This window comes from Saimiri boliviensis, chromosome 14, assembly GCF_048565385.1.
Source record: "Saimiri boliviensis isolate mSaiBol1 chromosome 14, mSaiBol1.pri, whole genome shotgun sequence".
In the NCBI taxonomy this organism is placed as follows: domain Eukaryota; kingdom Metazoa; phylum Chordata; class Mammalia; order Primates; family Cebidae; genus Saimiri; species Saimiri boliviensis.
The window spans coordinates 91,283,548-91,305,236 of NC_133462.1; the positions used below are offsets into that span (position 1 = coordinate 91,283,548).

The 21,689-nt window shown below is 44.7% G+C and overlaps 1 protein-coding gene across 3 annotated transcripts; it reads left to right on the top strand.

Moving 5' to 3' along the window:
* Positions 1 to 416: 416 nt before the first annotated feature.
* Positions 417 to 20,337, top strand: SPMIP3 (sperm microtubule inner protein 3). 3 transcript variants are annotated; one of them, XM_003935323.4, is made up of 5 exons: positions 417 to 516; positions 3,904 to 3,972; positions 6,656 to 6,751; positions 9,783 to 9,955; positions 19,574 to 20,337. In XM_003935323.4, the coding sequence occupies exons 2-5, from the start codon at positions 3,917 to 3,919 to the stop codon at positions 19,690 to 19,692; spliced, it is 444 nt and encodes a 147-aa protein (XP_003935372.1). In that variant the 5' UTR covers positions 417 to 516; positions 3,904 to 3,916; the 3' UTR covers positions 19,693 to 20,337. The 3 variants fall into 3 exon arrangements, with proteins under 3 accessions (XP_003935372.1, XP_010344162.1, XP_010344163.1); XM_010345860.3 differs by having other exon boundaries at positions 9,879 to 9,955; XM_010345861.3 differs by lacking the exon at positions 9,783 to 9,955.
* The last annotated feature ends 1,352 nt before the right edge of the window (positions 20,338 to 21,689 follow it).

A 21,689-nucleotide genomic window follows, 5' to 3' on the forward strand; every position in this document is an offset into this window, starting at 1 on the left:
TGATACCTCCAGAGGAGCAGGCTGGAGCCTGATCTAGTCTTGGAGCAGGCAGAGCTGGCCTCATCTTTCCCTTGATGCCAAACCACGTCCTCAATTCCAGCTTGTAAAGGGCAGGACTCCTCAGTGTGACACCCAGATTTTCACCCTACATTGTGCTTGGGACAATCTTTATAGAAAAGAAAGCTCCAGTGATTAGACAGCCTGGATTATTTGCCTACAGGATTTCCCTTTTCACACTCATTTTTGCCCTTTCTTTCACGTGCAGCTGGACTCTCCCTAGCGACCAAAGGATCTCTACTTTTTATAAGCCCGAGACCTGAAAGGCATTGCCTGGCAAAGCTCTGTAAGCCCATGTACATCACAATCCCCTTTGAATGATGTAAAGGGATCAGGCTCTGCACGGCTGCAGTGTGTCCCTGCAGTTGATCCAGCAGCAGGAGGCAGCTGTCATCACCACCGTCCTCAGAGGAGTACATTTAGGAACAAGGAGGTCTCTGCCCACTGCAGCTGAGGCAGGTAATAGCGGTGTGCTTGTTACTGCCTGGACCTCGCTCTTGCCTCACGTAGTGGCTGCATTACTAAATGGTTGACTACATTTCAAGTATTTTAGAGATAGGAACTCACACCATAAAGAAACGTTACGGCAAGCCTTTTGATAAAGCAAACGTTTCTTTTAGAAAGTGAACACTCATCCCTCTCAACTTTGAATTCTTGTCAGTTTTAACTCAACGTGTCTTTTTTTTCTTCTTCTTCTTAGAAATGGGTGCACCTGTATTTCTTAAGATATTTGGTTCTCTGTGATACAAGAAGACCTAAGTTTTCAAAACGGTTAACTAGATTAACAGGTTATTAAGTTACTGAGCGACTGATTCTTTCATTCATTCATTCATTCTGAAGCACGCATCAAGCACTCCTTGGATAGGAAACCCTTTGCAAGAGAATGAGCTAGAAGGACAAAGAGAGTGAAGACAGTGGCCACCAGGACAAAGCGGTCCCCAACGTCTAGGAGCTCACATTTTACCTGGAGAGACAGAGTGCTGCATAAACTGCTGTCTTGGACAAGCCTGGTGGCTCACAGCGGTAATCCCAACACTTTGGGAAGCCGAGGCGGGAGAATTGCTTGAGCTCAGGAGTTTGATACCAGCCTGGGCAACATAGCGAGACCTTGTGTCTATTTAAGGAAACAAAAAACAACAACAAGAAAACCCCAGATGTCTTGTGGTTTGAAGAATTTCTAGAGCCTTATCCAAAGCCTGGCAGAGAGTTCGCTGATTTTTCTTAAATAATAGAATGAATAAATTAATTCAGCAGCCAATACACCAAAATGCATAGTAGAATTTACCAGAGGCTCTGGGAATTCAGAGGAGGGAAATGGGCCATTTAAAACTCAGAAGAGAGCCCTTGTAGAGAACTTCCGCAGGACTTGAATACGACCCTGAAGAATGGGTTTAATTTAGACTAGAGAAGGAGAAAGGAAAGAGTTTTCGGGCAGCAGAACTGACTCCGGAGTTGGTGAGAATCCGGGGAGGGGAGCCACAGAACTCACGACAGAATCAGCGAGAATCCGGGGAGGGGGAGCCAACCTTCCTGACCTGGGAAAACTGGCTACCTGAGAAAACAGAAAGTCACTCAGTGACTGCGAGCCCGCTTCTAAGCAGCCTCTCATCACACACATGCTCAAAGCAGCTGCTACAGTAGTCATGCTCCTCGCCAGCGTGGGTCATGTCAATCCTAAGAACCTCTTCACTCATGCCTCCTCTGCACCCTCTGATCACTAGGGCACGGCTTTCCCCAGGGGTTGAACTTCTTCTAATTTCATGAACACAGATGCAACACTTCCAAGGAAAAGGGGCATTATAAAATGCATCCAGAAAATCAACTGATGCAATGTACTCACCAGTTAAAATGCCATTTCCTGGCTATTCCACATGTTTCCGTTGACTCACTGAATTTTCCAAATCTTACTAGATACATAACATCAGTCTTGGGACCCTGACTGTAATATCCTTCCTCTTCCCCTTCTCTGGACAAATTAATTAATAGCTTGGTAGTTATCATTTAATTGGGGCCTATACATTGATAAATTTACTAAGTAATTGTTACTAGTTCCACTGGACATTGTACTGGGAGCACCCAAACTTTGATTTAACAACACTTTTTTTTTTTTTTTTGAGATGGAGTCTCACTCTGTCGCCCAGGCTGGAGTGCAGTGGCATCATCTTGGCCTGCTGAAGCCTCCACCTCCAGGTTCAAGCGATTTTCCTGCCTCAGAACTAGTCTTGAACTCCTAACCTCAAGGGATCCAACCACCTCAGCCTCCCAAAGTGTTGGGATTACAGACCTAATTTAACAACACTGTTTAAAATTCTTCCTACCATAAAAATAGACGCCAATTTTTAAAAATGTTTTTCAACGAAGTCTTCAGAAAGTCCTTCTCCTTGAGAAAAGCTTTTCAGATGTTTCATATCAGGGAAAGTGCGCAGGTTTTCTGAAGCAAATGTGATTTATCTGCTCTTAGAGATCCTGTGTTTTAGACCTCTGAAAGAGGAAAGGGAGGCGCAGCCTCCCAGCTGCCTGGAAGGTAACTTGGTGCTAAAGGATTCTGTTTTAGGAGGAACTGTGCTTTAATTTTATATCTGTGTGGCTCTATGATTAATATCTGATTTTATCTCCTCCACCAGACTGTTAAGCAACATGACAGTGAAATCACGTATCTTTTGCTACACGCATTTTCCAGAGTGCCTGGCAGTGTCCGGTGAAGGTAGTTGGTGAATAAATCTTTGCTGAATAGATCAGACAATCAGTGATCAGCTTTCAAGTTACTTTGAAAAACACACTCAGGTGAAATAAAGCAGCTAGCCAGGCGGCAGGCAACGAGTTAACTGTTGACTATGAAAGGGAAAAGAAGGGGCCGGGACACATTTTTTTTTTCCAGTCCTTTCTGTCTCCTGGTTACTGAATAATCCTAGTTTTGTTTTGGCTGGTGGTCTGGGTGCCTTGTGACTGTTTCGATAGAGAATAAGAGTTAAAATGAATGTTTCTGCAGCCCGAGGGTTCCAGCACTGCTTCCTTGGTAACCTCATACAAGTTACTTGACTTCTTACTGTTTTCACTTTCTTGGAAGCAAACAGAACTCTGAAGGGTTGCTGGGAAGGAGTTCATGCATGTTACCTGACACATAATCCGTGACTGCCAACAGGAACGCCTATTTCTCCCTTCACAGAGCTGCTTTCAGGGGCACAGAACACTCCCGCACTCATCAACGCCCATTTAACCCTCCGAGGGCTACTGTAATCAACGTGCAGAGTGGGAAAATGACCTGCCTCGGGCCACACGGGTTTCAGTCCAGTGTTCTCCCCCCATACCCCAGCCATGTTTGTGCAAACCACAGGCCCAGCTGTCTTTACGCCTACATAACAGATGCGCAGAGCGCAGCATTCCTAAGGCAAATAGTAAAAAGCATGCCTTTGTCCCCAGCCACTCAACTTCCCTCCCAATGTTTACTCTTTTTCATGTGAATCTTCTTTTTTTTGTATCTTTCGAAGAGATGGTATCTCACCACTTCATGGGATTATTTAAATGTAGCAGTTTGCCTGTAGCAAGCCACATTCTCCTGTAAATAATCAGATGTGGGCCAGGTGTGGTGGCTCATGCCTGTAATCCCAGCACTTTGGGAGGCCAAGGTGGGTGGATCACCTGAGGTCAGGAGTTCAAAACCAGCCTGGCCAACATGGTGAAAACCCATCTCTACCAAAAATTAGCTAAATAACCTATACCCATAGTTTTCTACTATGTCAAGTGTTTTACTGATTTCTTTCAAGATGGACTTTGTGGTCCTAGAGGGCTCACCCGTGGAGCTACGTGAAACTGGCAATATGATCCTTTATCCATATTTTTTTTCAGATTCCCATCCATCATGACTGCCATCCGACTACGAGAATTTGTTGAGCGTCGCCGAGCGATCCCACCAAGGTATTATTCTTCCAGATGCACAGCCTCGAGGCTGTGGCCAGGCAGCCAGGGCCTTGGGGAGTTAGAACCGCACATCCTGCTGCTCAGTGGTTGAGGGGCCACAGCTAGGGAGGTCTAGGGAAGCTCTTTGGGCGTTCCCTGTTGAGCTTGTCAGTGCAAACCTACTGGCAAAAGTCAGAGGAAGCTGAGGGGCCAAAAAAAGAGGCTGACAAATCCAGCTTCTTACAAAGAAATATTGAACAGGGACTTAGGACCAGAAGCTACGCATGTGTCTCAGGTGGCAGTGAGATGAGATGGTGGATGTCTGCGCCATTACGCCCGAGAGCCAGGGCTTAGATACCCTAGGTAAAGGGTGATACAGAAGCAATGTGTGGGACAATCAAAGTACTATAACACCAATGCTGTTTGGCTGAAGTGCCATAGAGAAACTGGAAATCTTAGAGGCCTGTGGTGATACAGTTTGGCTGTGTTTCCACCTAAATCTCATCTTGAATTGTAGCTCCCATAATCCCCACGTGTCATGGGAGGGATCTGGTGGGAGGAAACTGAATTATGGGGGGGAGGTTTTCCCATGCTGTTCTCGTGGCAGTGAATAAGTCTCACGAGATCTGATGGTTTCATAAGTGGGAGTTCCCCTGAACAAGCTCTCTTGCCTGCCGCCATGTAAAACACGCCTTTGCTCCTCCTTTGCCTACTGCTGTGAGTGTGAGGTCTCCCCAGCCATGTGGAACTGTGAGTCCATTAAACCTCCTTTTCTTTATAAATTACTCGGCGTCGAGTACTTCTTTATAGCAGTATGAAAATGGGCTAATACAAGGGATTAATCAGAAGCCAACATGGTAATTAACATCCAACATAGGCTTGCTTTCACCTCTACATTGGATTTAGGGAAAGTTGTAAGAAAAAGAAAGCTCATATTCATTGCAGAATCCAAGCAAACAGGCAACTCCAAATTCCTAAAAGAGCAGGATATTGGATTTTGCTTGGGAAGGGCTTTAGCAAGAAGTCTGAGGGACCCAACCCCACATTTTGAATTGGACCGTTTACTCTGCTTGGGGCGAAACAAATTGCTCCTGTACTTCTACGCAATGGGAGCTGACAGCACAGATGGAAATGAAGGAGCAGTTTCACTCTTTCTTCAAGGTCATCTATGGCACAAGAATAACAAGCCTTAGATATGTTTTGTTATGCTAAATGTGATATCAGATGACAATCTGTCAGTCCTAATTCCGCTCTCCCTTCACCACCTGCTGTGGAGTCTGCAGAAGCAGAGAAGCTAAAAACTCATGACAGCAACTTCGCATTGTGATTTTGGGGTCCACCCCTTGTAGCCCCATTGGCTTCGTGGCTTTGAGCAAGCCTCATTTTTACTTATTTATTAGAGACAAGGTCTCACTCTGTTGCCCAGGCTGGAGTGAAGTGATGGGATCGTAGCTTGGTCCAACCTCAGACTCCTGGATTTCACTGATCTTCCTGCTGCCTTAGGCTCCTGAGGCGCTGGGACTACAAGCTGCCTGCTCATTTTTAAATTTGTTGTCGAGACCAGGTCTTGCTATGTTGCCCAGTCTGTTGGAACTCCTGGCCTCAAGCAGTCTAAGAAGCAGCCCCTCCAGCCCGGCCTCTCCCTTCCCCTTCGTATGTCACTTGTGCCGCCCTCTCTCAAGTCCGCCCTGCAGAAGTACTGTCCCCCGGTCTCCACGTGCTGGCTCACACCGGCACTCCCCAAAATCCTCGGCCTTCAGCCTCTCGACAGGGCTGAGTCTCCCTCCTGGGCTTACAGGCGCGGTGCTTTGCTCACTCTGCTGCTTCACGTTTCGTCTTTACAGACTTAGTTGTTGTTTTTTAAAAAATGAAATTTTGTAAACATCAAAAGTAGAAAAAAAAACAGTATAATGAGTCCCCACTACCAAGTCCCTTATTTCTTTTATTATTATTATTATGTATTTTTCCAGACAGAGCCCTCCATTTACTGGCATTGTCGCCCAGGCTAGAACGCAATGGCACAATCTTGGCTCACTGCAACCTCCGCCTCCAGAGTTCAAGTGATTCTCCTGGCTCAGCCTCTCCAGTAGCTAGGATTAAGGCATGTGCCACCCCGTCCAGCTAATTTTTTGTATTTTTAATAGAGACGGGGTTTCACCATGTTGGCCAGGTTGGTCTCGAACTCCTTACTCCAAGTGATCCACCCACCTCAGCTTCCCAAGGTGCTGTGATTACAGGTGTGAGCCACCATGCCCAGCCCAGTTCCCACATTTCAACTGTTATCAACATTCGCCCCACTGGTTTTATTTATTTAATTTATTTTTTATTGTTTTTCTTTTCTTTTCTTTTAATTTTATTTTATTCCAGAAATATGCTTGACCACCCACTGGTTTTATATATCCACCTATTTTTTCCCCTAATATTTTGAACCCGATACCTAATATGTTCAATATTTCCTTATGAATCCTGAACATAAATGACATTTTATTACAGATGCAGGAAGTTGTGGTGGGAGGAGGGAGCTTGGCAAGGACCATAAACTTGCATTTAAAAAACTGTTATCAAGAAATTCCATGGGTTTTAGGGGCTCAGTGCCAGGAGCTGGGGACGAAGACCAAATATGTTTTGTCTTCTCCACAGCTGACGTTCTCCTGGAATGAACTAACGGTAAGAATGGCTTTCTTCTCACTTTCTGCTCTAGTATATTCATTGCTCACCAAGGAAGAGATCTGCAAGGCTATTACCCCGGGCAGCTGGCAAGACTCCATTTTGACGATAGTGCAAAGAAAGCTCCCAGGTGAGACACCCTCCTCAATCTCGATTTCCAAAAATGTCGCTCAAGTTACAATGATAAAAAGAGGTGGGTGGAAGATACCTAACTCCTCATAATATTGACAATAGCAAAAATAAGTATTATTTAATGGATAGAAGAAGTTTGAAAGGAAATATACCAAACTGTTCATGTTTTTTTTTTTAATGAGTGGTGAGATTATTCTTATTTTATATTTAATTTTTAATTTTTTTGAGACAAGGTCTCACGCTGTCACCAGGCTGGAGTGCAGTGGCACCATCTTGGCTCGCTGCAACCTCCGTCTCCCAGCTGGAGCAATTCTCCTGCCTCAGCCTCGCAAGTAGCTGGGACTACAGGCGCACGCCATCACACCCAGCTATTATTTTTGTATTTTTAGTAGAGACGGGGTTTCTCAAACTCCTGGCCTCAAGTGATCTGCCCACCTGGGCCTCCCAAAGTGCTGGGATTACAGGCGTGAGCCACCCCACTCAGCTTATGCTTTATTTTTAAATATTTCTCTCTATTTTCTAGAGTTTCTCTAATGAGTATATATTACTTCTACAAGCAGCAATAAATACAGTATTTTATTAACTCATCAAAGACACTTAAGAAACACCATGAGCGTTTTAACTTAGTCAAGTAACTTAAATTTTAGGAACTCAGTGCCAGGAACGCCTGCCCCAGACCATTAATGTTTGATTGACAGTGGGAGACATTCTTTTGTAGGAAAAGGAGGACGCTCACCCATCATTTAAGGCAAGCGTCCCCAAACTACGGCCCGCGGGCCGCATGCGGCCCCCCGAGGCCATTTATCTGGCCCCCCGCCGCACTTCAGGAAGGGGCACCTCTTTCACTGGTGGTCAGTGAGAGGAGCACAGTATGTGGCAGCCCTCCAACGGTCTGAGAGACAGCGAACTGACCCCTGTGTAAAAAGTTTGGGGACGCCTGATTTAAGGCATCTACTTTACGAGTTCAGACACCTGTTAAGCATAAAATCAGAACAAGTAGAGATGGGTGGGTATTCTCGATGATTCTCGAGGCCCATCCATACAGAGCACCCATCCAATCATCCAGCATCTCTCCCCATTCAGTATCCCACAAGCATGGCTGGATTCTTGCTCTTGCCTTTTCTGAACGTCAGGCAGATCCACTCCATTTCTGCTAACACACTCTTTCTTAAAGATGTCACATCACAGTGAAGGTGACCGAATCAGGCAAACGCAACTGATTGTTAAGCAGTCTTAGTTAGTCACCTCTTTAAGTGTGATTAGTTCACAGCTATATACTCACATAAGGCTACTCACCCCAATTAGATTTAGATGTTCCTAAATCTCAGCCAACACTTAATATTTTTCACATCAACAGCAACTCATCTCATCTATTTTATAGTTTAAAAACATAAAGGTTTATGAGAACATTCAGAAAACATTCACAATAAAAAATGAAATGATTGAAAATTATCCACAATATCATCTCCCAGAGATAATCATGCAGAATCATTCAAAATATGATGGGATGGGTGTTTCAAAACCTTTTTATTTTTGGTAACAGCTGCATTGAGATGAGTCACATACCGTAGAATTCATCCATTTAATTCAATTGAAATGAATTTAATTTAATTCAATTCAGTGCATAATTCAATTGAAACCTAGGTTTAAACTTAATAATGTATTGTGGACTTTTTTTCCATTTCAAAAATTATAATCCTACAACATCCTTTTTTTTTTTTTTTTTTTTAAGACAGACTCTCACTTTGTCACCCAGGCTGAAGTACCATGGCGTGATGTCAGCTCCCTGCAACCACCACCTCCTGCCTCAGCCTCCCAAGTAGCTGGGATTACAGGAGTCCACCACCATGCCCAGCTAACTTTTGTAGTTTTAGTAGAGACAGGTTTCACTATGTTGGCCAGGCTGGTTTTGAACCCCTGACCTCAGGTGATCTGCCAGTCTCGGGCATGAGCCACCGTGCCCGGCTGTACAGCACCACTTTTGACGGTGGCATGGCATTCCCACATATTTCTGTGTCACTGTCTAAATAATTTCCTATTTTTTTACATGAAAGTTGTCCCCATTCTTTTATTATCATAAAAACACTTTGACAAGCATTCTTAGAGCTAAGTCTTTGTTGACATCTAATTGCCAGGACAAAATATGTGCACATTGTCAAGGTTTTAATATATATCACCAGAGTTGTGCCAGTGAAAGTATACTGCCACAAGCGATATTTTGCCATTACATTTTGGTGGTTGTTTGTTTTTCTTTCCCAAGGGATATCTATTTGAGTAGGGGTCCAGGAAGGTTATAACTGATTTCAGGTTCACCAAACCCCAAGAGGCACACAGTGGTTAGTCTAACCCCAACCAGATAACCAGATGTACTGGATTCTTTTTTTTTTTTTTTTTTTTGTCTTTGAGACAGAGTCTTGCTCTGTCACCCAGGCTTGATCTCAGCTCACTGTAACCCCTGTCTCCTGGGCTCAAGAGATCCTCCCGCCTAAGCCCCTCTAGTAGCTAGGACCACAAGTGCATGCCACACACCCAGCTAATTTTTGTATTATTTTGTAGAGACAGGGTTTTGCCATGTTGCCCAGGCTGGCCTCGAACTCCTGAGTTCAAGCAATCTGCCCCTCTCAGCCTCGAAAAATGCTGGGATTACAGATGTGAGCCACCACCCCAGCCCTGCATTGGTTCCTTAAAGCAACCAAACATCCGCAGAACAGTTACATAGGGAAAGGGCACCGGGACCTCAAGTGTGGGAAGTGGCTGCACATGGGTAGGTCTAGCGGACGGTGTGATGCACATCACCTCCTAGGACCCGTGATTAGAGAGGAGGAGGGAGGCTAAAGCGAAGAACAGGGAGCAGAAGTCCCTGAACTATCTACAGAAGCTTTGCCAGGGCTGGTCTTAGAGCTGTGGGAGTCTTGTCAATACCCTCTTGTTAGCCCCATGGCCACTCCAGAGAATGGATTTCAGCTGACGAGAAAATGGATTGCTTTTTTCTACCGGGTTTTCAGCAAACTGTTTCTGTTTCCATTTAGACCGCTCATAGACTTGACAATTCCACCCAAGAGAAAATATCACTATCAGCCTCAATTAGACCAACAGACACTCATTCGCTATATTTGTTTTCGAAGACATTCAAAGCCTGCCGAACCGTGGTATAAAGAAACCACTTACCAAAGAGACTATTCTCTGCCGTTTTACGAGATTGGTAAGTCAGGGCGACTGCTCTTAACTCTCTGAGATTAACCTTGCCTGGGCCACAGATCAGCCTCTCGCGTGGGCTTGCTGTCTCAGGGAGCCTGTTTGGGACCAGTCAAGTTGGGGGCATGGATATGTGAGTGTGTTTCTGGGTGTAGGAAGAAAGGCCTCCCAGGGTTCCTGCCTACATAGCTCCCTGCAGAGGAGATTTCAGGGATGGAAATGCATATATCCTTATTAAGACACAGCCTCAAGTCTGACCACTGTGGTTTGTTTTTTTTTTTTAGAGACAGGGTTTCACTATATTGCCCAGGCTGGTCTTGAACTCCTGGCCTCAAGTGATCCTCCCACCTCAGCCTCTCAAAGTGCTGGGATTATAGGTGTGAGCCACCACACCTGGTTGACCCCTCTTCACTGACCCCTTGTCACATGACGAAATCATTATTGTGCCTAAACATACTGTTAGGGAACTTTTCTTATTCCTGATTTCAAACTTTATGACAATGATTTGACATTTGGAGGCATGTTTCAGAAATTCTAAGTTCCCCTTGTAATTGATGCCGCAGCATGTAAGAAAGTACTGAAAGGGACTGAGTCTCCCTGACGTATAGGACCTTGAGGGAGGACATGCAGACAGCAATTTAAACATTGCTTGTGTTCCTGCTGTCATTAGTGCTCTGAATTTTAGTTCTCGGGATGAATTACTTCATTGACAGATTTTTTTTTTTTTTTAAAAGACCGAGTGTCACTCTGTCGCCCAGGCTGGAGTGCAGTAGCGCCATCTGGGCTCACTGCAACCTCCACCTTCTGGGTTCAAGCAATTCTCCTGCCTTAGCCTCCCGAGTAGCTGGGACTATAAGCACACACCACCACACCAGGCTAATTTTTGTATTTTTAGTAGAGACGGGGGTCTTACCATGTTGGCCAGGCTGGTCTTGAACTCCTGACCTGAAGTGATCTGCCCACCTTGGCTTCCCAAAGAACTGGGATTCAGGTGTGAACCACTGCGCCCAGCCGACAGACTTTTTAAATGAATAAACCTCAATACTTTGGAGGCTGTTACACAGTGGTAAGCACATATTTAGTCCTCAAAGTCGCTCCTTGAGGTAAAGTGCTACTATTTCCCCAATTTTACAGTAGGAAAAGCCAAGTCAGAAACAGTTTATTCACTCGCCCCAAGTCACACAGCTAGGAGGTAGAAGAAGCAGAATTCAGACCCAGGTCATTTCACCCCAAGCTCTGCTTGACTCTGAAGCTACACAGCCTCTGTCACAGCAGAGTGTCACCTGTACTATTTATTTAATAGTTTTCTTTAAAGGGGGTCACTTTCTTTTACTTAAAATATGGAATGCCAGAGGAGATGGCCTGGGCTGGGCCCCAGGAAGAGCAAACACAGCAATTGGGAAGAGCAGGAACGGGGGGAGAGGTGGATCTTGGAGCGGTTGAGCCAGGGATAGGGGTGGCAGTAGATGGAGCCGCGATGGAGCCAGAGGATGGAGCAGGGCTTTGGGATGAGAGGCTTCAAGCAGGGCAAAGCCGGGTTCTGGAGGCTCAGAGAAGATTGGAGCCTGACGGTGGGACCTGCGGGACTGGGGAGGAGGCTGGAGCTGAGGTCAAGGTCACTGGGGAAGCAGGTGCTGGGAGGGAGTGCAGAGTGGTGGGGTTGCAGCCCCAGGGGCCCTTGGGAGGTCTGTGGTGATGGAAGCCGGGGATTAGCGGGACATGGGTTAGGGCTGGAGGAAGGATGAGGCTTAGAGACATAGAAGCTGCTGGGAGTTGAGGAGGGACCAAAAAGGGCAGGTGGTCAGAAAACATCAGGGGGGTTCCCGTCCCACAGGACTGGCTGACCTTTGTCCCTTCAAGACCAACTGGGAGTCTGAAATCTGTTTCCTTTGCGTGAGGAAATCCAGGTGGGGCTCGGGTTCCAAAGTGACCCTCAATAGGACCTTCTTTGCAACTCCTCTGCTATGAGGGTTCTCATAGACAGACAGACAGACAGACGCAAACGGTGTTCTCCCTTGCTTAGTTTAGAAGACGGTTCCTAATTCTTTCCAAACGTATGGAGCTAAATAAATGTTAGCAGAGCAATGAAATCTTTACCATCTACTATGTATTGTGCCAGTTCATACAAAGTCTGTCCAGTCAATGATTTGGGTCCTTCAGGAACTCACAATCCAGTTGGGAAGATGAGGCTTGAGGACGAAATACCAAGCAGAGGGGCAGGAGTTGAAAGAGGAGGCCGGGTGCGGTGGCTCATGCCTGTAATCCCAGCTCTTTGAACCCAGGAGGCAGAGGTTGCAGTGAGTTGAGATAGTGTCACTGCACTCCAGCCTGGGTGACAGAGCAGGACTCTTGTCTCAAAAAGCAAAAGTCACACATTGTCACTTCTGATGTATCCTATTAGTCAGATACAGCCAGCTCTAAAGCGGTGTGCAGAGGATTACACAAGGAATGAATACCAGGGGACAAGCGTCCTTGGGGTCCATGCTGGAAGCTCGTGGTCCCAGTATGATTTCGTTGTCTATTGTGCACCTATTATAAACCAGACACTGCTGTCTGCTGAGTACGGTGACCAGGGCAGACAAGATACCTGCCTCCACAAAGCTGACATCCTGGTGGGTGATATAGAGCATAGCCAAGTGCATTTTTTTTTTTTTTTTACATCATAGATTGTGGTAGTGCTATATGGGAATAAGCAGGGAGAGGAGGAGAGCTAAAGGAAGTTTCTTTAAATAGGGCAGTCAGGGAAAATGTCTATGCAATTTTAGCTGAGCCCTGAAAAATAAGAATGAGTCATATAAAGAGCATTTCAGGCAAAAGTAACAGTAAGTGTAAAAGCCTGGAAGCTGGGAAGGGCTTGGCGTATTTGAGGAACAGAAAGGAGACCAGTGTTGTTTGGTGGGTAACGAGTGACAGTGAGCGTGATCAAGCAACTGGATTTTATTCTAAGAGCAATGGTAAGACATTGAAGGATTTTTAACAGAAGAATGACATCCTGTATTTTATTTATTTATCCATTTTTATTTTTGAGATGGAGTCTCGTCGTGTCGCCGGGCTGGAGTGCAGTGGCGTGAACTCGGCTCACTGCACCCTCCACTTCCCAGGTTCGAGGGATTCTTCTCCCTCAGCCTCCTGAGTAGCTGGGACTATGGGCGCATGCCACCATGCCAGGCTAATTTTTTTGTATTTTTAGTAAAGATGGGGTTTCACGGTGTTAGCCAGGATGGTCTAACCTGACCTCGTGATGCGCCTGCCTCAGCCTCCCAAAGTGCCGGGATCACAGGCGTGAGCCACCACGCCCAGAGACTTACTATATTTTCAAGGCATTATTTGTATTACTCTGGCTGCTGTGAGGACACTGTTTAGAAGGGAAAATGGAGGGGAAAGTTTCTCAGGCAGACCACTGAGAAACTGTTTAGTAGGTTAGACCAGAGATGATGGTGGCTGGGAACAGCAGGGAACACAAGGAAAAATAAATGGATTCCAGAGATATTTTTGGGGTGGCATCAGTTGGAATTGGTGATATATTTGATGCCACAAACATTTTCACTCATCCATACTTACTCCTTCAGTAAATAATTTGAGAGCCTATTCAAGTCCCAGTCAATGTGCCAGGTTTTAGGAATACCACGTGAAGCAAGAATAGACACAAGATTTCTATACCCTATAACCATGAATGGGTGTGGTGGCTCACACCTGTAATCCCAGCACTTTGGGAGGCCAAGGTGGGAGGATTGCTTGAGGACAGGAGTTTGAGACCAGCTTGGGTGACACAGTGAGAACCCATTTCTACAAAAGAAATTTAAAAATTAACTGGACATGGCAGTGCCTGTGGTCCCAGCTACTCAAGAGGCTGAGTCAGGAGGACTGCTTGAGCCCAGGAGTTTGGGGCTTCAATGAGCTGTGACTGTACTGCTGTACTCCAGCCTGGGCAACATACAAGACCCCAACTCTAAAAAATAAATAACCCTAAAAGTCTACTTGCCTTAAATGCTATGAAGCAGAGTCTTTATGGTGGTAAAGAGCCTATAATAAGTCAGAGAAAGTTTCCCTTAGGAAATGATGAGCTGAGAGCTGAAGGATAAGCTAAAAGTTAATTGCGCAAACCGGTACACAGAAAGTACAGCATATGCAAAGGCCCTGTGGCAGGAAGGAGCACGACACATTTGAGGAACTAAAAAAAATAAGAGTGTGCTGGAGCACAGAAATCAGGAGGGATCTTGGAGCAGGATGCGGCTGAAGAGATGGCAAGACCAGAGTAAGAAAGACTTTACAGGCCATATTCAGGTTTTGGCCTCTAGTCTGAGACTAATGGGAAACTGTTGAAAAGTTTTAAGGAGGGCAGGAGTAATGATCGCAACTTCATTTTGTGAGGGATGAAAGACTACAAACAGGGTTCAGCGTATACTGATTGGGGGACGGGTGCACCGGAATCTCACAAACCACCACTAAAGAACTTACCACGTAACCAAACACCATCTGGTCCACCCAAAACTTACAGCAATCAAAAAAATTTTAAAAATCATTTTGAAAATGTTACTCTAACTGTGGAGAAGAAAAGGAGGAGCAGGATGGGAGCAGCATGGGGCAAAGATTGGACGTGGAGAGTCAGGAGACAATCGCAGTGGTTAGGTTAAAGATTTTTTCTCTTTTTGGGACAGGGTCTTACTCCCATTGGCCAGGCTGGAGAGCAGCGGTGCAAGTTCGGCTCACCGCAGCCTTGACAGCCCAGGCTTGAGTGATCCTCCCACCTCAGCCCCCTAGTCTCTGAGACTACAGGCACGTGCCACCACACCCAGCTAATTTTTGTATTTTTTTGTAGAGACAGGGTCTCACTATGTTGCCCAGGCTGGTCTTGAACTTCTGGACTCAAGCAAACCGTCCGCCTCAGCCTCCCAAAGTACTGGGATTATAGGTGTGAGCCACTGCACCCAGCCAGGTTAAAGATTAATTTTGGCTACATTCCTTGGAGTTTTAAAAATCTGGACACCCGGGCTATACCTAATACCAGTTAAATCAGGGTATCTGGATGCAAGGTGGCAAGCTGGCGGTCTCAGGCATCAGCAGTTTTTAAAACTCTCCAGATAATTCCACAGTGCAGCCCAGTTTGAGAACCAATGATTCAGGCAACAGATGACGGGTGTCAGCAGTAGATTTAGATACATTTGAGAGATGCTTACGTGGCAATAATTGTAGAAACAACAACAGGTAGGCGAAGGGCTGCTCTGCAAGAGGCTTGACAAGGATTCCTTGGGGAAGAGTTTTTCACAGAATAAGAGAAAGAAAATTAAATTGTTTATCAAAGTACAGGCTGTTATCCTAACCATTTGGCCAGTGTTTGATCCGATTCGCAGGGCAGAAGACATGTCTGCATGAGCAAGGATGTGCATTTCATGTTCAGTTCTCTAAGGTGTCTGATTAAATATAGACCATGATAGATCATGGCTATTGCTTAAGAAATTCTTCCTTAGTTAAAATTATTTCTCGGCACAGATAGTTTCACTGATTTCCTTAGGAAGCATTTGTTGGGCACTGACTGTGCAAGACACAGTGCGGGATACGGAGACGGCTCTGTTCCCAGAGAATGCATAGCCTGGGAGGCCGGGATGGAGCCTCCGAAGAACGTTACCCCTGTATTACTTACCCTGGTGCCAACTAATGCAAATAACTCATTTTTCCAAGACAAATTATGTGTCTTTACCAACGACACGGTCCTTAGGCTCGCTGACTCTCAATATTCTCATCTGCAAAAAGGATAAATATAGAATCTACCTAATAGAACTGAAATATCCATATAAAGAATGTCAGCTGCTGGGTGCGGTGGCTCACGCCTGTAATCCCAGCAGTTTGGGAGGCCGAGGCAGGTGGATCACAAGCTCGGGAGATCCAGACCATCCAGGACAACATGGTTAAACCTGTATCTACTAAAAATACAAAAATTAGCTGGGTGTGGTGGCACACGTCTGTAATCCCAGCTACTCGGGAGGCTGAGGCAGAAGAATCACTTGAACTTGGGAGGTACAGATTGTAGTGAGCTGAGATCACACCACTGCACTCCAGCCTCGTGACAGAGTGAGACTCTGCCTCAAAAAAAAAAAATAAATAAATAAAAGCTGCCCTGTCAGATTGGAAAAAAACAAAAAAGAATTTAAGCATAAGCATTATGCCTGTATGTAATATTACGTACTATACCTTCAAAAATCTTAGTTTCTGTTAGTATTATTGATCAAGAATAAATATATGCCATAATAAATATCTGTAAAAGACTAATGCAATTAAGTTCTAAAATCAGTGCACAAGGTAAAAATCACACATGATCAAAGTTATCCTTGAAAAATCTCTTAGACTGGCCAGGTACAGTGGCTCACACCTGTAATTCTAGCACTTTGGGAGGCTGAGGTGGGTTGATCACTTGAGGTCAGAGGTTTGAGACCAGCCTGGCCAACATGGTGAAACCCCATCTCTACCGAAACACACACACACACACACACACACACACACACACACACAAATTAGCCAGGCATGGTGGTTCAAACACACACACAAATTAGCCAGGCATGGTGGTTCACACACACACACAAATTAGCCAGGCATGATGGTTCATGGCTAAAGTTCCAGGTACTCTGGAGGCTAAGGCAGGAGAATTGTTTGAACCCCAGGAGGAGGAGGTTGCAGTGAGCACTTCTGCACTCCAGCCTGGGCAACAGAGTGAAGGAAACTCCATCTCAAAAAACGAACAGACAAACAAAATTTCTTGATTGTTAAAGAGTGATTATACTAAATCATCGACGTATTTGGAATACCCGGAATTCTCAGCAAGGTGATTAAAGTTTCTCTGTGGTTATCAACTAATTCTTCATATTATTTTTCAACAATGACTTCCAAAGTCGTCACCACCACAAATCCACACAAACAGTAATTGCATTTTGTCAGATGGTAAGGAAATCCAAAAAACCGTTTCACACTTTCCTTCCACAGCATCCCCGATCTGTGTAGCACATTTCAGGGTTGATAACAACTACTGTTCTCACATTTACTGTTGAGTTCACCCGGTTAAATGTGTATGATTCAACCCCATTGTACATCCTACAAGGATCACGAAGAGTTGCTGAGTGGAATTCCTCACATTTATAAACTACTTTATTATATTTCCAGAACACAGCATACTTAGAGACGAGATGGACCCTCAGAAGAAAGTTACCCTTGTATTACTTACCTGGTGCCAAATAATTCAAATAACTCATTTTTCCAAGATAAAATATATGTCTTTACCAACAGCATGGTCCTTAGGCTCTCTGACTTTCAATATTCTCAAGTGCAAAAAGGATAAACATAATTGGCCGGGTGCGGTGCTCACGCCTGTAATCCCAGCGCTCTGGGAGGCTGAGGCGTTGCTATTGGACTCCATAGTAAACCTTGGAAAGTCATGTCATTGCTAACTACAGACAGAATCACGCTTGATTCAATCTAAAAAAATCCTCAAAGATTTCATTTCTGGTTATGCTCCTTGGGTTAGTGAAATGTTTTCCATTCTTAATATCCAGAAATGTGGATTTCTTGAGATACTCTTGAAGCACTAAGGAAGGTAGACTAGAACAGTGAAAGATTGATGATTTCGGAGTCTGTTCTGTGTTAAATGTGGACTGTACCTCTTATAAGCTATGTATACTTAGGCAAATTAATCTTTTTGAGATGGCAATATCAATGTACCACTGAGAATTACTCTGTTACATTGTAACAAAAATGTATTATTAGGACCCTCCTAGCACTTTAGGAGGCCAAGGTGGGCAGATCACTTGAGGTCAGGAGTTCCAGACTAGCCTGGCCAAGATGGCAAAACCCCATCTCTACTAAAAGCACAAAAATTAGCAAGGGGTGGTGGTGGTGGGCACCTGTAATCCCAGCTACTTGGATGAGGCAGGAGAATCTCTTGAACCCGGAAGGCAGAGGTTGCAGTGAGCCGAGATGGCTCCACTGCACTCCAGCCTGGGCGACAGAGTAAGACTCTGTCTCAAAAAAAAAAAAAAAAAAAAAAAAGTTTTCTTACAATGCTATTGAAACACTAGTCTTTGGTTCCTTGAGCAATAACTGTATTAAAATTGTCTTTGAATCCTTATCTTTAGATGAGCAAAACTGTTAATGATTATAGATTAGAGGTTATAAAATACGAAGGAGCACCAATAGGTATGAATTTAGGGATGGCAGGATGGTGGGTGGATAAGACGTGAACTCTCAAGTAAGATCAGTAGATTTTGAGTTCTGCCTCTGCCATTTCCTGGCTGTGTGGCCTTGGGCAATGTCCTTGTCACTCTGCTGCTTCTGATAGCAAAGGGGATGGTGAAATGGACTCCCGGTTGAAGGTTTAAAGTGTGTTCTTTGGCTGTTGTCTGGAGGTTGGATGACGGCAGGAGTCTAAGCAAGGTGAAAGGATATCAGTGTTTCTGGTGAGTCCAGGTGGCTTGGGCAGGGTCGTGGCAGTGGGAGTGGGAGAGATAGAGAGTGATAATTAATTGGATTTGGTTGGTGAGACAGTGGTCAAGGGTGACTCCTAGGTTTCTGGTTTGTGTTATTGTAAGAAGAATGGATGAACTTCATTGATTTCTTTTCCTTATTATTTTTTGAGATGAAGTTTCGCTCTTGTTACCCAGGCTGAAGTGCAATGGCGCGACCCTGGCTCACTGCAACCTCTGCCTCCCGGGTTCAAGCAATTCTCCTGCCTCAACCTCCCGAGTAGCTGGGATTACAGGAGCCTGCCACCATGCCTGGCTAATTCTGTACTTTTAATAGAGATGGGGTTTCACCATGTTGGCCAAGCTGGTCTTGAACTCCTGACCTCAAATGATCCACCTGCCTCGGCCTCCCAAAGTGCTGGAATTAGCCTGAGCCACCATGTCAGGCCTATTTTCTATTTATTGTGATATCTATTGTACCTGCCAAAAACATTTTCTATATATTCAGTTTAAAGAGTAATAATAAAAATACTTATTTATCCCTTAGGTCAGTTGTGAAAAATAATTGACTAGTATACTTAAAGCCTTTGGGTCCACCATCTTTCTCCCCAGATGTACCCCCTGTCCTGAATTTGTGTTCATCTTGCCTTTGCTATTGATTGTTTTTACTATATATATATATATATATATATATATATATATTCCTAAATAATATAGTGGTTGATTTTGTATGGTTTTGAACTTTGTTTATTCTGTTTGGGGTACACTGAACTTTTCAGTCCAAAGGTTTATAGTCAATACAATTTGAAAAAACAAAGAAACCTCCAAAAAGAGAAAAAAATAATTTAGGGAGGGCAACGAGGGCAGTGTGGTACAAAATGCTGCACTGATAAAATGTCAGACTAAAAAGGTTTGGGGGTACCAAACAGACTGAGATACCAAAATGCAAATGCATGTGATTCGTTTCATCTTATATTTCGGCATAATTCAATAATATGCCTCTTCATCAGAGACTGAACCAAAAAAGGAACCTTTTGACCGAGTCCTTTTCCAACATTTTAAATGCATTCGTCTTAAACCCTGTAAGTTTTGTTGTTGTGCACAATTGCTAAAAGGACAGTGTGTTGAAAATTAGTGAGTAGCCTTAAAATAAATCCTTAATTTGTTTTCAATTCCAGATTGGAACCAGAAATTAGCCACAGCTTCGCTGAATCCTCGACCGCTTAATTCACTGCCAGAGCTCAACTGCTGTGAAGAGAGACGCGGCTTTGAAAGAAATGCTTCTAAACTAAAGTAACCATGGCATTCGAACAAAATAACGTCTGGCATTCTTAGGTGACTCTTTTAGACTAAGTTAATGGGAGCAGAACCATTTTTAATGTAAGTGTATATACAGATGACTATAATCCTCACATATTTACATGCGGCAAATTCTTTTCAGATTAAGTTGGTCAGCTTAGAGCAGCGAATTGAGATTTAGCTTTAAGAGAACTTGATTTTTAGCCCCACTGGCAGTCTTCCTGCTGATGCTGGCAAACCGTATTTCACTTAGGCCAGTGGTTATACATAGGCTCAGGTAAGAAGATCATTGCTTCTGTGCAATCATTGCACCACTGCTGGGAAAAATACAAAGAACCTGGGAGTCACAGCCAATTAGGAAGAAGACTGGCTCTAGGGACCCTAAAGGGGCTGTGGATGGATAAACTCAAGTACAGCATGGAGCTATAGTGAGATGTGGGGCTGGCAAAAACGATTGACTGAAAGTTCGTCTGTAGGAGTTAACACCCCTATCTTGGCAAGAAGGAAGCCTGACAGCTAGGCATCAGCTCCTCAGGCAGAAATCTAAAGGGTCTTCTCTAAGGAGAGAAAAGGATCCCAAAGACAAGAACCTTACATTTTGCTTCTGGGGACCTCTGCCCTCCCCCAGTTCCCCAGCATACTAGTTGGCTCCCTCTTCACTCACCCCCAAATAACACCACTTAATTAATAAACTTCTCCCAAGAATGCAGAGTTCTGGCCAAGCATGGTGGCTCACTCCTATAATCCCAGCACTTTGGAAGACCGAGGCGGGCAGATCACGAGGTCAGGAGTTTGAGACCAGCCTGGCCAACGTGGTGAAACCGCATCTCTACTAAAAATACAAAAATTAGCCAGGCATAGTGGTATGTGCCTATAATCCCAGCTACCTGGGAGGCTGAGGCAGGAAATCACTGGAACCCATGAGGCAGAAGCTATAGTGAGCCAAGATCAGGCCACTGCAGTCCAGCCTGGGCAACTCTGTCTCAAAAAAAAAGAGGCCATACGGTGATTACAGCCCTTATTCCTGTTTTTATAACTGCCGTCTGCTACTATCCATTCTGTATTCCTTTTGACTTCAACACACAAGTCATCAGTCATGGTTCTTTAACTGGTGGAGTGGCCTAAACTTCCATTCCTGAAGGATCTGGTGGTTAGTAGTCCTGCCTGGATTGGGTTGTTGCAGTTTTACCCTAACCTTAATCACAAGGTGTGGTAATGCTGACGCATCCTAAGTGACCTGTATTCTAGACAGTCCTCCTTTGTGGAGTGGTGGAGTAGCAATCCAGTTTCCCCTCGGTAATGCAAATCAACTGCCCCAACCAGCAATGTAACTTTCTTCTTAGCTTATTGACTCAGAGACACAAGGAGCCTACGATGGCTGGGCAGCAGTCTTAAATCCAGTTCAACAAGATCACTGTGTCTCCTAGCAGGAGCATTCCTCCCTCCGGAACTGAGATCTCTAGGCCAGCAGAGCATAAAGTCCTGGGAACAGTAAGCAAACATTTTGCTAATGGGTTACTAAGGGTAATAGTCACACTACTCCCATGTCTACCTCTTGATTCCTGGACCTGTGAATCCCAGCTATGGGAGAGAGAGCACCGTATATTGGACACTGGTTCAGAGCATTTCCAGCCTTCTGGAGAAGCTTCCTGCAAGCGCTGCAAGGTATTGCCCCCTAGCTGGTACCACAACTGATTCTTCAAAAGGCGATTCCATGGCTCTGTCAAGCCAGCTGCTTCTGGATACAGTGGGGAACACAGTAAGACAAAAAAATTCCGTAAGCATAAGCATAAGGCCATTGCTACGCTTCTTTGGCTGTAACGTTGAATTCTTTAATCAGAACGCAATGCTGTGTGGAACAGCATGATGGTGGATAAGGCGGTCTGTAAGTCCACACATAGTAGTTTTGGCAGAAGTATTGTGTTCAGGGAAGACAAATCCACATCCAGAGTATCTGTTTTAGTAAGGACAAACCGCTGCCCCTTTTATGATGGA